Source organism: Artemia franciscana, chromosome 7 (assembly GCF_032884065.1).
Source record: "Artemia franciscana chromosome 7, ASM3288406v1, whole genome shotgun sequence".
Taxonomy (NCBI): domain Eukaryota; kingdom Metazoa; phylum Arthropoda; class Branchiopoda; order Anostraca; family Artemiidae; genus Artemia; species Artemia franciscana.
The window spans coordinates 49,762,869-49,777,724 of NC_088869.1; the positions used below are offsets into that span (position 1 = coordinate 49,762,869).

A 14,856-nucleotide genomic window follows, 5' to 3' on the forward strand; every position below is an offset into this window, starting at 1 on the left:
ATTTCAAATCGCGACCAGATATTTTGACATTGGGGGGAGTTGGAGGGAGAAATCTTGGAAAAACACTTGGAGTGTAGGAATCGGGATGAAGCTTGGTGGATAGAATAAACAAATGTCCTTGATACGTGATTGACTGAACCATGCTGGATTCGCTTTTTTTGGGGAGTTGAGGGGAGGGGTTCAGTGATTTGGCGAGTTTGGTGCTTCTGGACGTGCTAAAACGATGAAAATTGGTAGGCGTGTCAGGGAGCTTCACAATTTGACTTGATAAAGTCGTTTTCCCAGATTCGACCATCTGGGGGACAAAAGGGAGAGGAAAAATTAAAAAAAATTAGGTATTTATAACTTACGAGTGGGTGATCGGATCTTAATGAATTTTGATATTTAGAAGGACTTTGTGACTCAGAGCTTTTATTTTAAATCTTGACCGGCATTAAGCCTCTTATTTTCCTTTTTAAATCAATCTATGGATTTATATAATTTTGCTAGAGCTCATACCATATGATCTCTTGGCTCTTAGCTCTTCTTGCCTCGTCACAAGTGCCATATGAGCTCTTAGCTCTTGTTTTTTGTTTTTTTTTTTCAGGGGTATTCGTATCGATCCAGTTGTCCTAGAAAGTTGTGAGAGGCGTCATTCTATTTGTATTTTTTGCCAGAAGCATGAATGTGTGTTTATTTATTTTTTTTTCCAAGGGGTGATTGTATTGAACCAGTGGTCATAGAATGTAGTGAGAGGGCTTATTCTAACAGAAATCAAAAGTTCTAGTGCCCTTTTAAGTGACCAAAAAATTAGAGGGCACCTCACACGCTCATTTTTTCTCAAAGTCACCGGATCAAAATTTCGAGATAGCCATTTTGTTCAGCATAGTCGAAAAAACTAATAACTATGTCTTTGGGGACGACTTAATCCCCCAAAGTCTCCGTGGGAGGGGCTGCAAGTTACAAACTTTGAACATTGTTTACTTATATTAATAGTTATTGGGAAGTGTACAGACGTTTTCAGGGGGACTTTTTTGCGCTGGGGGGGGGGGGGGTTCGAGGAAGGGGGTTGCGTAGGAAAATCTTTCCATGGATGAATTTATCATGAGGGAAGCGAATTTCCATGAAGAGGGCTGCAGGATTTTCTAGCATTGTTTAAAAAAAAAAACAATGAGAAAAAAAAGTTTTTTTGCTAGAAGTAAGGAGCAGTGTTCAAACCTAAAACGAACAAAAATTATTACGTATAGAAGGGGGCTCGTCTCCTCCACCATACCTCGCTCTTTACGCTAAAGTATTTTTAGTAATTTCAACAATTTATTCTACGGCCTTTGTGATTCAGAGGTCATTCTTAAAGGATTAGGACAAAATCCAAGCTTTAGTGTAAATAGCCTGGTATTGACGAGGGGGCGAAACCCCTCATATACATAATAAAAATATACAAATAGCCTATATAAGTTCGTTACGTTAGTCAATTTGTAAGTTACGTATATTTATTACTAATAAAAACGTTCATAGAAAAAATAAAAAGCTCTAGTTGCCTTTTTAAGGAACCAAAAATTTGAGGGCAGCTAGGTCTCCTGCCCCACCTCTTTGTTTTTATCAAAATCGTCCAATCAAAACTATGAGAAAGCCATCTGGCCCAAAATAAATTTATATGCAAATTTCGTTTTAATTTTCATGTGCTGTGAGCCCAAATCAAAGCATGTATTAATTCAAAAACGTTCGGAAATTAAATAAAAAAATAATTTTTTTAACCGTAAGTAAAGAGTGTAAGTAAAGGTTAAATAACCTTAAACTGGTTCCACCTTTTACAGTAGGGAAATCAACAATTTGCTTAAGCTTCTGATGTTTGCACGGACAATTAAGACTCGTTGCGTCTCCTGCTATAAAGATGCCGGCATTGCGATACTTTGCCGTCACAAAGTCAAGACTTGCTTGTAGCCCGTCATGAAAATTACGACGAGAACAAGCATTCTGTCCGGGTGAATAATAAAATGAGCAAGTTACTAAATTACTGTAAGGCCGCGGAAGGCATTTGGGCTTAGTAGATATCCAAATGATTTCATCGCAATCACCTAGTCCTGGAACATGGATAAGGGTAAGAGATAGGCAATCCTTTGCGGAATCATTCCTCCTCCTTTTTTCCCCAGTGGGTGGTCAACCGGGCGTAGCTTTATAAACTCCTGAAAACCAACTAACTTTTTTAAAATTCGAACTTTCTGCGTTCGTAAGAAGGAAAACGGGGAAATGATAACTTTTTTTTTTTTTTTTTTTTTTTTTTTTTTTTTTTTTTTTTTTTTTTTTTTTTTTTTTTTTTTTATATCAAACTCTTTAACAACTGATTTCTTCAAAAAAGCTTTATTCTTAGGCATCTTTGGCAGGGTATAAGTATTAAAATAATAAAAGTGAAATATTGTCAATAGAGGAATTGTAGGAAGGTTTGTCGTAAGGCTCAAACTCACCATCCTGGATCGAGAGACTACTAAACCGGTTTTGAAGTGGGAGGGAAAGAGGTTCACTTTTAGAAGTTGGGGCAAATCGAGAGAGCTGCGGGGGTTAAATTTTGCTCTTTTGTAAAAATTTTCTTGTATTAAAGAGGGGAAACGATATCTTTTATCTGAATAATAATGGGTAATCAATGAAGCAATAACTTGTCTATTGTTGGACTTGAAGAGTGAAGCCTTATCTGGGCAATGGGATTAAGCGGATAATTTTTGGGGCGGACCATTTATTACAGGATAATTTTCGCATGTGGGAACTCTCAAACCAGTTACACTGGTAGGGTAGCCAGGGGGGATACAATGCAAGGGATGGGGGAAAGGTTTCCTGGTGATCCGGGAATATGTCAAATTGGGAGTGTTCTTTATATGGGGGGATAAGAAGCCAAGATGATGCTGGGAGAGGGAAGTAAGGTGGAGGGTGTATGAGAGAGGAGGGGTCGGGTTTATTTTGAAAAATAACGGGTGGAGTCCAGAACCAGTCGGTAACTTCTTGGACACACGGAGAGGAACGGAGTTGAAAGGAAGTGGATTTTAGGAGGGATATGAGCGAGAGGGGGGGGGGGGGTTGAGGATGGTCCGAATTGAATAAAGAGGTTTTGGGGGATGGGTTGAATGAACACACATAAGTACTTGGGGTGGAGGATTGTTTCGAGAGATGGATTCCTGGGGTATACTGCTCTACATCGGTTATGCAGGGGGATAAGGCTGAAATTTGAATGGAACATGATCTAGGTGGAGGGGCTCGCGAATACTTTTGGCACCGCTCTAAAAAAGGTTGGGTTTTAAACCTACCCTCCACCCCTGATGATGCATGAGCAAAATTACACGACTTATCAATACAAGATACAATGTAAAAAGTTCAGAACAAAGGTTCCAAGAACAAAGAATCACACGCAGATTTCTCACTCAGGAGGAAGAGACCTAATCAAGATGCCAACTCAAGAGGATCTGACTTAATCAAGATGCCTGGCCCAGAAGCTGGACTTGGAAATAAAATATTCAATCTTTCAACACACGTTTGGTGTAGATTTTTCGAATTACCGGGTTTCAGCTCAGATCTTGGCAGCCAAATTAACTATCCAAAAATGCTTCTCACAAACTCCACTGGCCAAGCAGGAAACTAATATTTGAAAGTCAGCAAAAAACAATGATTTTCTTTCTGTTTGTATATTCTTCATTCAAACAAACTGAATGGCCAATGGGAAGTTCATCAAATGAATTCAATTGTGGAGTAGAACACATTTTGAGCTATGCTTAGAGCCACTGATGGATCATTACTATTTAGTTGCTTTATAGTGTAAAATTACCGACTTTTCCATTAAACAAGGTCATTATGGGAATGTACCAATCAATTAGCATTTGGAATTATTGTACAAATGCACTTTTTCTTGATGTAAAGTAGCATACATTGGCTCCTTTTTTAAGCAAGTCTTTCTTGTGAAACCTTAATGTCAACAGCACTGAATCTCTTTAGATGATTCCAAGTTTTGTTTCGAATTATTCAAATCATGGTGTCCATATTTTTTATCTGAATCATCATCAATTCATAATCTTCATCATTCTGTTCACTTTGGGCTTCACCTGGAGTATATTTGTGTATTTCAAAAGAAGGTAATTCTTTGAAAAACTGACACTGGGATTTCAGCTGAAAAGTTATAGAGTAGGCTACTTTTCGGAAACTCGTTTTTTTCATGTCCTCACATATATAGACCTATTGCATAAAATAACAAAGAATCATTTGAGTGATGCATTGTGAGGTGCCCATGTTATTTATTGATTACCAATTTTCACTTTGGAATAATTACAACTAGCTTGACTGACAAATGTACAAGGCTTGTCCATTGACAGGGGATCGTAAGAATGAGACATATGTAACAAGATAAATTGGGGCTGCCAAAGACTTAACAATTTACACCAACTGAGGTAGAAAAAAGGAAAGGTTTAGGTTTATACATAAATACAATGTAAAACATTTTGACCTTAATCAAAAGCTTGGACTCCATATTGGAATTTGTTCCATTATGTCAGAGCAGTACTCAATGTCTTGCCGTTCTTGCTTAGGCATAGCTAAACTATTTTGTGTGGATTTTCTAATTTTTTCCCCCGAAACTCTTCTTTTTAGCTTCTTCTGAAGTGTGTCTCTTTTTCGGTTAATGCAATGTAACTCGTTTCGATTGCTTTCTTTTCCATTTTTAGTTGAAAAAAGGGGCCTATGCTCCCTTTTTTTTCATCCCAGCTTGCTTTTCTTAGTATTATCTTTGTTGTTTGTGTTGTTTCTGGGTTGTTTTTTTATAGCTTTTCTCATTTTATCCCTGTCTTGTTTAATTTTGTTGTTTCCTTTTTTATTGGCTATACTTTACATGACATAGCTACAAATTTATTTTATTTTTTATTATTGTGCTGTTAGATTTCAGTCCTCATTTGGCAGTTCTTTGTTTTCCTTACTAGAAAGCACTTTCAAATGAGCATGCATATTTTATCCTGAAATAGCTGAAATTGTCCTATAATTTAGGTTGGGTAAACAGAATGGATGACAATGTTAAGGAAAATGCTTTATCTGTTCTAGAAAGCTGGATTCTTTCTAATAATTCTGTAATTTTGGATAATTTCCATGAAATCCAAACTAGTGGAATTGAAATAACAGAAGAGTGGAAGAAACTTTATGAATTTTGGTTAAGCTTAAAACAAGATTTGAGCAATAGTTGCATTGACGATGAAATTGAAATAGTGAAGATTAATCATGATAATGGTTCATTAAATGAAAAAATTATCCCAAGTGGTTTAAAAAGGAAAAGAAAGTTGTTGCGATTTCCTACAAGGAAGAAAAAGCCAACGCATACAAAATATGAGGATTCAAGAGAAAAGGCGTCGCATATATTTTCGTGGATGATCAGCAACGTAGATGTTAAGCAGTTTATGTATGTATATAAAAGTATCTAATATTTTAATAAGACAATTATGCTAGTTATTCATACTATATAATTGTGGTAAAAATAGTAATATTTTGTGATTTAATATTAAAATTACATGATCTTATAAAAACAAAAAAGTTCATTTAATGTTTTAGGTATTTTTCTTAAAGTGTCGTTTATATTTCATTAATTTTGGAAACTATTAATCTCTTACTTTCTTTTCAACACCCTATAGAGACTGTGGCACGAATCAAGTTCTAAGAGTGTTTTCTTTAGTGCAACGTTTTTATGAGAGTGTTTCAATGACTCCCTTTGTGTTTTGAATTGAATTTATTTATAACTCGTTATAATACACATGAAAAACGGAGTATAATGTGAATAAAAGAAAAGAGAAAAAAATAAAATGACCTAAAAAACTAAACAACAGTTCATCTTACTTAAAAACAATTAAAACATACAAAAGCAAAAGCAAAACATTCATTTATCAAAATAGCGCTCCATGGGTGCCGACCAATTCTACTATTATAAGCTTCTATGTTTTTTCTGATAGAAGCATTCGGGTCTTCAGATCAAGTTTATATTCAGATCAAGAACCTTTAGTCCCACCTGCTAATAGGGTGTGGTCATCAGTGTGAGATCCATTCAGATGCAATTTCTAAAAAGTTTGACTCTACTGGTAGGTACCAGTAGAATTTTCTTCGAGCAAAAGCAATAGTAGTAACCCTTAGAAACTGAAATTTTAGTCCATTTTTAAGTGAAATATGATCTCTCCTATTGCTTCACGGTTTTTTGATGGTTTATGGTTCTATTGGGGTAAAACAACTCGAGTACTATTTAGTTTATGGATTTGAATTTTAAACGTTTTCAAGCTAAAGTGTTGTTAATGACAATTTCTTCTTGCTACATTTCCGAGCATGAAGTTAAATTTTTTTAGGCCTTGAAGGGTTTAATTTTATTTTAATGATAAATTCTTCGAACTTGACAATTTAAAAAATGTTTCATTAATGATTCCATAGAGATAAATGTGAAATCCATCATAGATATTGTCAAAGAATTTTATAGTTTTTCATCTTAATTTTATTTTTGATTTGTTCTATTTTTCCTTGTGACTTGAAAGAAATAGGTATGCTTCAAGTCTCCTCCTTTCGAATTTTTTTTTGTAGTTAACGTTAGTGCTGAACATCATATATGTTCCAATCACTACTTTTACAGGTCTTGTGGCCCTTTTTAGGATTACATATCTGTATTTATTTATTTTTTATTGAATAAAAATTATAATTAGTAGCAGTGTCACTTCAAGTAAAAGAATATTTACATGTAACGTAGTTATTAATTTGCTTAGTAAATAAAAAAAAAAAAAAATAAGGGAAAGTTTTAGTTGCATAGTAAGAAAGTGCTGAAAATAAATAGATTAACAATATAATGCAAGAATGCTAAATATTGTATTTAAAACGAAAAATGAAAAATTGTTGTAATCATAACAGAGAAATTATTTAGCATTTTCTGAGATCTTAATGATGCTGACAGTGAAGGATACAATGCAGTAAAAATACTTGATTTATGCAAACATATAAAATAAAAAGCTTTGAATAACAATAACTTTTAAGAATCATTTTAAACTATACTCCATTGCTCCGTATTTTAGTCTTCTCATATTCCATTAGTTTATGTATACTATTCAATTCTTTGGTTTCTGTTGGAATAAAAAGCTATATCGTATTGTGACGTTAATTTGAATTGAGTCTGTTTAAGCTAGAGTATCATTAATTACAAGATATATTTTGACCTATGGTTTTATTTTTAGTCTTGAACTATATTTTTTGTATATCCTATCAGAAATTTTTTGTTGCCCTTTCTCCCTTCAAAATTTTGTATCCATTTTATTTAGCGGTGGAAGGATGCTTTAAGACCTTTAAAATTTTTCAAGACAGACGCCTATCGTTCAACCAGTCAGTTTGTGATCCTTCAAATGGTCCAAGAGTTGAATCATTAGCTGTAATTGGTTCCCCCCTAGATACCCCCTCCTAGGTTCAGAAAAATACATTTTTGGAGTATGTTCATTTGAAAATACCCCTTTTTGGTATTTTCATTGTAAAACCGGAAAAAACGACTAACTCACCTTCCTCCTTCCTTTATGTTGAAAAATCCATCACATTAGCCCCTATAAATAACCAGCGCAGTAGCTTCAAAAGACCAATTAAATTATGCTAATTAAAGTTTTAATTATTTTAAAACTTTAAATTTTAATTTAAACCTGAAGCATTAGTGTCATTCTAATATATTCTAAAGCAATATTCATCAATATTTTTCTACCTTCAAACAGGTAAAACATCTGATGGATATTTGCTGAAATAGCAGATTGCTAATACACACTATGAATGAGCATCATTATTTCTCTATTTATGGGATTTGTTGCTGTATAGAAATTTCTGTGGTTTCATGCAATTCCACGGACCCCTCACTAAAGAAAACTGGTCTAGAGGTATAATTGAGATGATGTAAATGTAAGATCTTAATATTAACACCTTAATGTTTATTTAAAAAAAAAAAAAAATGCAATTACAAGCTCTGAAGTGCCGAATTCGAATTTTGGGACCAATGAATAAAAACGGAATAAACAAAAAAAACACATAAATCAGTGAAAAATAAAAGACTGGAAAAGAAAACCAAAATCAAAATTTTCAGAATAAAAATCCGTTTATTAATTAATATTTAAACTCAGATCTGTCACAACGCGTTAAAAAGATAAAAGTAAAACTCAATAAAAACAAAAATATAAATAAAAAATTAAAAGAATATTAAAAACGAATGAAAAAAAACAATAACAAGCGAACAAATACAAAATATGGGCAGCGTCTGTACCAATCAATAAGAAGAAGGAAAATAGTTTGATGTTTTGTTTATTTTTTCCTTAATGTAGAGGACAAGGTTTTTTTCATATCTGGAGATAAATCAGCGAACAAGAGAAAAGTAGGAAGAGGCGGGAAAATGTGCCGAGGAGGACAGAATCTAGGCGGGGAGTATCTTTTCTGAAAAACGTGTTTTGTGCGAGGGTTTATCTTTGCATTTAAAAAACGCAACTCTAGATTGCTATTAGCCTCTAGGTTGCTGTTAGCCTCTAGGCTGCTGTTAGCCTCTAGATTGCTGTTAGCCTCTAGATTGCTGTTAGCCTCTAGATTGCTGTTAGCCTCTAGATTGCTGTTAGCCTCTAGGTTGCTGTTAGCCTGTAGGTTGCTGTTAGCCTCTAGATTGCTGTTAGCCTCTAGGTTGCTGTTAGCCTCTAGGTTGCTGTTAGCCTCTAGGTTGCTGTTAGCCTCTAGATTGCTGTTAGCCTCTAGATTGCTGTTAGACTCTAGATTGCTGTTAGCCTCTAGGTTGCTGTTAGCCTCTAGGTTGCTGTTAGCCTCTAGATTGCTGTTAGCCTCTAGATTGCTGTTAGCCTCTAGGTTGCTGTTAGCCTGTAGGTTGCTGTTAGCCTCTAGGTTGCTGTTAGCCTCTAGGTTGCTGTTAGCCTGTAGGTTGCTGTTAGCCTCTAGATTGCTGTTAGCCTCTAGGTTGCTGTTAGCCTCTAGGTTGCTGTTAGCCTCTAGGTTGCTGTTAGCCTCTAGATTGCTGTTAGCCTCTAGATTGCTGTTAGCCTCTAGGTTGCTGTTAGCCTCTAGATTGCTGTTAGCCTCTAGATTGCTGTTAGCCTCTAGGTTGCTGTTAGCCTGTAGGTTGCTGTTTACCTGGTCATAAGTGCTTGACCACGTTCATCTGATTTTATTGGATTTGAAAGCTCTTTACGGATGCGTCGTTCTCAGATTTGTAGCTGAAACTTACTTAAAAAAAAAAAATCATTCCTACTTGCTTCTGAATTTTTTATCTTCGATGAAGAAGATACTGTTTTTGAGGGTTTTCTGTCAGAAAAAAAAGAAAGAAAATGGGTTACCGAAATATAATTGCAACATATGTTTTTTCCTATTTATCTATCTTATTTTAGGGACGAATATTGGGAGAAAGATTTTCTTCATGTGAAAAGGAATAATAGCCAATATTATAAAAAAGTATTATCTACAGTCGAAATTGACAGAATATTAAGAAAGGTTGGTAAAGTTTTTCTTTTGTTTTTCCCAGAGGAAAGGCCAAATCGACTTTTTGAATTTAAAATTTGGATTTAATTTATTTTAATGGGTATATTGAAAAAGATTAATTCATTTTTATTTCAGTTTGACGTTAATTACTTAATACTTATGATAAACATTTTCCATCAAAAAACTCAAATTTCTTTAAAAAACTCAGTATAACCATACTTACAAAAGTTTTAGCGAAATATAACAATCTCTAGACGAGGTCAAACTACAGAGCAATAACAAAAGTGATTCCTATTTTTATTATATTGTTCTTTTTTTCTTAATCTTAGCTCTTAAGTTTGTATTGATTAATAATTGGTTTTCTCTCTGGAAGCCCCAATCACAATCTTTGAACCTTAAAACCATGTTTTTACACTTTTGTTTTACTAACCATAAAAGAAAACTATTAAAAACATTCACTGTTAGCCAAAATATCGCTGGAAATTCTTAAATTTATTATGAAATCTTATCAAATTTATTTTTATCTGTTTGTAGATAAGATCTCTGGATTTGTCAATTTGGAAAAAAAGTTTTACTATTATTAATTTAGTAGAAATATTTGACGGGGCATTGTTAATGCGTATACGAAAAGTTTAAGTTAAATTCATCAGGTGCTGTTATAAATTGGTTTAAACTGAGTTACCTCTTTTATGTGCTTTATCAATTTTTGTAATGGAAACTTTCATAATTTTTTAATGTTAGTCAAGGAAGTCTAGGGAGGGAAACGAAAGGGCTTGCCCCTGTAACCCCCCTCTTGGGTCCGCCCCTGGTTGATATTATGTGATCGTGATTGTTATTATGTGGCAATCAGTCAAGAAAATCCATAAGGGAGGTGAAGGAGACTTCTGGCCTCCCTCCACACGCGAGAAGACCAGAAACACCAATAGCAGATATAATTTTGCAACTTTTGCGCAATTCTGGCAATAATTTGGGTATGATGTTTAGTTTAGCTAAGGTTTTATTATTTATGTATGCATATGTTTGCCAAATTCATCCAAACATTGCCAAAGATCGTTCTTTTTGGCCAACTATCTTTGGCCGAACGAAAATCAGGTCCTCCCCGGTGGACGTTATAAGAAAAGATTTGAGGGAAATTGGAACTTCTTGGGAGGATGTAAAGAGGGAGACTTTAAGTAGATTGGAATGGGGGAGAAGCGTGTGTAGCTGTGTTGACCTTAGGGGATTTGTTGTTGTTATGAGTTGTTGTTAGCAGTAGTAGTAGTAGTAGTAGTATTATATATATATATATATATATATATATATATATATATATATATATATATATATATATATATATATATATATATATATATATTAGTTTTTACGTATATCCGTATGTATGTTTATACATATTCGTTGTTTAAAAAAAAGTTTGTTCAATTTAACTTACCAACTGAAAATTATTAACGGTATTTTCTACATTTTTTGTTTTTGCTCTATTTAAGAATTATATAATGTTCACCAAGAATATTGATATAACCACATACATCAATGGCGTTCGGAAAACTCATAACCCTGAAGGAAGAGCCTATGCTTCTACAGTTTGGGATTTGTATTCCACGGGGGCTAGTGTCCGATTTCTCAATCCTCAGACATATAGCAATCCAGTTTGGAAGATCTGTGAAGGGCTTCAAGATGCTTTTGGATGTTTTGTTGGTGCAAATGTGTAAGTCATCTATATATATATATATATATATATATATATATATATATATATATATATATATATATATATATATATATATATATATATATATATACCGAATATAGGTCTATATTTCTGTCCTGTATACATACTATACTGTTCATACAATTGCCAAAAAACAAAACCAAAGTGTTGCTCTCGCAACACTTTATTCGGCGAAGCCGGACAAGGGTTGCAGCAACACTTCACGTTGCTCAGGCAACGTAGGTCTAGCTAGACTTTGCTTTGTCCTGGTAAGAAGCAGAACATCATCACCATAAGCAACGTGACCAATGCCTAAACTATCATTGTAAAAAACTTACGGTTGAAGACGTCGGAGACACGAAGCTAAAACACACTTAAATATGCTCGGAGATAACATGACACCATGCCTAACGCCTTTTTAACAGGAATTTGCTCCCCTTCGGTACCAATACACTTTACCCCAACTTAAGAATTAGCATACCAATGCTTAAGCACGGAAACTAAATAAAAGTTAACGCCAGACGCTGCTAGAGAAAACAAAGCATTTGAATGAATTACATTGTTAAAACCAATAGATATATCAACAGTCAAACAATACAGGGGACTTTTTAGCAACAGCTTGTTTCGTTAGTCGACCCACAATATGGTGAGCTTGAGCGCAGCCCATACCTTTTCTAAAACCAAGCTGGAAGGGCGTAAAATCGCACTTGGAGGTAAAGGCCGGTAGCAGCACATTCAAATAGCTTACTAACAAAACAAGACACAGTGATAGAACGGTAATTAGAGCAAGCACTAGGGTCCTTACCCCTCTTAAGACCGTGATTAAGTGAACTAATGGAACTCGAAAATCCCATGTTTAAACTGAAAACTTATATTTAAAAAGTACTCAATTATTCATTGGCGGAAAATATCGCTTTTATATCAGGCCGTAGCTTTTTGAAGATGCTACAAAATGTCTGCTAGGATTTAGCTTTATTTCCTCTAATTGCTTAGAAATCTTAGAAAATGTCTGGCTCTTTTTCACAAGTGTACTCTATGAAGGATATTGCTTTTAGAACAAAATCGGTACTACCATAAGCAGAAGACAATAACCTGTAAGATGATTGCAACCATTTTCCGATATATTTTCCTGTTTTTGAACAGTCCCATAAAATATTTGCAGCTACCTGAAATTTTTACAAGTTTTTTGCCAGAAAGAATCGTTTCAGATCCCCCTAGAGACCAAATTGACAAGCTGGTATAATTAACCTGCTATTTCCGCCAATGAGTAAGTGCTATTTGAAGGGTTTTTGACGATCGACGGTCTCTAGAGAATTGAGAGACAGAAGGCTACCCTAACTTCAATTTTGAAACTCGATATTTTCAAGTTCACTTAATCACGGCCTTAAATTTTTTCAGTACAAAAGGTGTAAAATTTAGTAGTAAGATAAAGGAAAAATTTACTTTTAACCTGGGATTAACTCCGTTGTGGAAACCATGACACATAAAAAAAAATTATAGTTTGTGTTGGTTGATTGAGTACATTATCGTGTTTTTCGATCTATAGACTCGGTTCACGAATGAAAGGGAACTATCGGAGGAAATTTTCTGTTTAGGATCAGTTTTCCGCAGCGGGAATTCTCCGCGGAGGAATTTTCCTTGAATTTTGTTTCTTTCGAGATCGCAGCCACATGCGATAGGTTAGCTAATTACTTAATAATTGTGTGATTAATGTTAATTTCTTTTTCTTAATTCAAATACACAGCTCTGCTAACGATTTCCTTCTTCTGACCTATTTTGAAGAAAAGTAGGCCTTATGCCACCTTAGTAATCTTCTCGTTATTTATTACTTAGAATAGATTGAAGTATTGCATTGTGGTAAATAACCTTCATGAAGTTTCGGATTTTTTTTAAAAAGCTCTGATTTAAAGTAATTTATGCTCAGTATTTATACAAATCCCTAATTTAAAATACCAATTATTAAAATACTTTATAATAGACTTTAATCTTAAGTTTTATATCTGGTTTCACGGCGCTGTCATCTGGCCGCATCCTGATTTTTCTGGTCGAAATCTTTTTATTTTATTTTATTTTTTTTTTTATTTTTTTTTTTACTTTTAAAGATTGATTTTACCTTTTTTAAAGTAACTAAAAGATAGCTCTTTTAGGATAATCCCTGCTGGGATTTTATTCAATATGGTGACTGTACATTATATAATAACTTAAAACCTCTACTTTAAGGTTTTAAGATGTGCTGAATCTGATCGTGTGGTTGTCATTAAGATCGCTTGACTTTTGGTGGGTGTTTATCCCTTAAAGTCTGGCACATTTTCTAAAGCTCGTAGCTTTTGATGGGTAACATTAGAATTAATAAATTATACATATAAGGAATCAGTATAAAAATCCAATTCGTTTAATGTATCAATTATGATCAATTTCAGACAATTTGAAAAAGTTAAAATTGCTTCCTTTGTTGGTAATGCTACAAACACCTAGTTGAATGGGGGCTTACCCATAAATTATCGCCGAATAAAAAAAGAAGACAGCTAAAATCCTGAACAATGCCCATAGAATAACCAAAGGCAGTCCAAGGCGTTGTTAATAATTAAATTAAAAAAAAATCGGTTAAAAGCAAGGAGCTACATTCAAACTTGAAAGGAAAACCAATGATTCCGTACGTGAGGAAACTAACCCTTTTTCAATCCTAGTTCTCTACGCTAAAGTCTTTTAAGTTTTTTTTTTTTAATTCATCTTTCTCAAGTTCAATGGCCCTTGTGAACTGATGTTGGGACACTTTAAAAAATAATAGTTTACAATGCAAGGGTTCATATTTCAGGCTGACAAAATAGATATTCGTTTAAAGGATTACATTTATCTTTTATTTTTTTTGTGCTGGCGTTTTAAATCTAAATTATCATGAAATTTTGCAGCCAAATGATATGTTTATGTTTTTGATAATTATGTTTAAAATAAAAACACAGCCCATTGATCAGGAATGAAAATAGGTTCTGTTTAAGTCCTTTACTGAGTTTGAGAAAGGTTTATCGTTGTTCACTTAAACCAAATATTCACTGTTTAATTCACTGATTAATTAAATCATTAGGAGAATAATCTTTTTTCATGATTGGCTGGTTTTTCCATCGGTGTATCTCCCTCTTAGAGGGGTTATACCCCTAATTAAAATCAGCTCTTCTTAACTTAATTAATTTGTTAACTGCTGGGATTTGATTACGAATTTTTGGCTTAAGATTTTACATCTATTTTTAAAATCAATATAATTACTACAAATCCTTGCATAACGAAGTAACTGTGAGAAAAACGCTGAATATGTGATATTTGAGTGTATATTACTTTCAGGGAATGGGAAACTAATCACTTCAAAATCAAAATCATCCGTTTTATTATACATTTTAAAACTTAATTTATTATTATCACAAATATTAATATTTAAATCTAAGAAATGATCTTCATGACCAGCGCCATGCCTAGGCTCAAGAATAAGCTCTGATGGATATATATTTTTAGAAATATCAATGAAATCCTTACAATTTAAGACCAAAATATCATCTAAATATCTTTTATTATTTGACAAAGCATGTTTTAAATTAATTGGATTATTCTTATCCATCATATATTTATATTCTAGTTGACTTAAAAACAAGTCAGCTATAAATGGGCTGGCATTCCCCCCCATGGGAATTCCC

At 33.8% G+C, this 14,856-nt stretch overlaps 1 protein-coding gene across 1 annotated transcript in view; it reads left to right on the forward strand.

Moving 5' to 3' along the window:
* Positions 1–14,856, forward strand: part of LOC136029419 (ribosomal oxygenase 1-like) — a 57,759-nt gene that overhangs the window by 13,220 nt on the left and 29,683 nt on the right. Inside the window, exons 2-4 of the mRNA XM_065707794.1 lie at positions 4,993–5,398; positions 9,375–9,477; positions 10,950–11,170. Of these exons, the coding sequence (XP_065563866.1) occupies positions 5,007–5,398; positions 9,375–9,477; positions 10,950–11,170 (716 nt within the window). The 5' untranslated portion in view covers positions 4,993–5,006. The remainder of the gene's footprint in view (positions 1–4,992; positions 5,399–9,374; positions 9,478–10,949; positions 11,171–14,856) is intronic.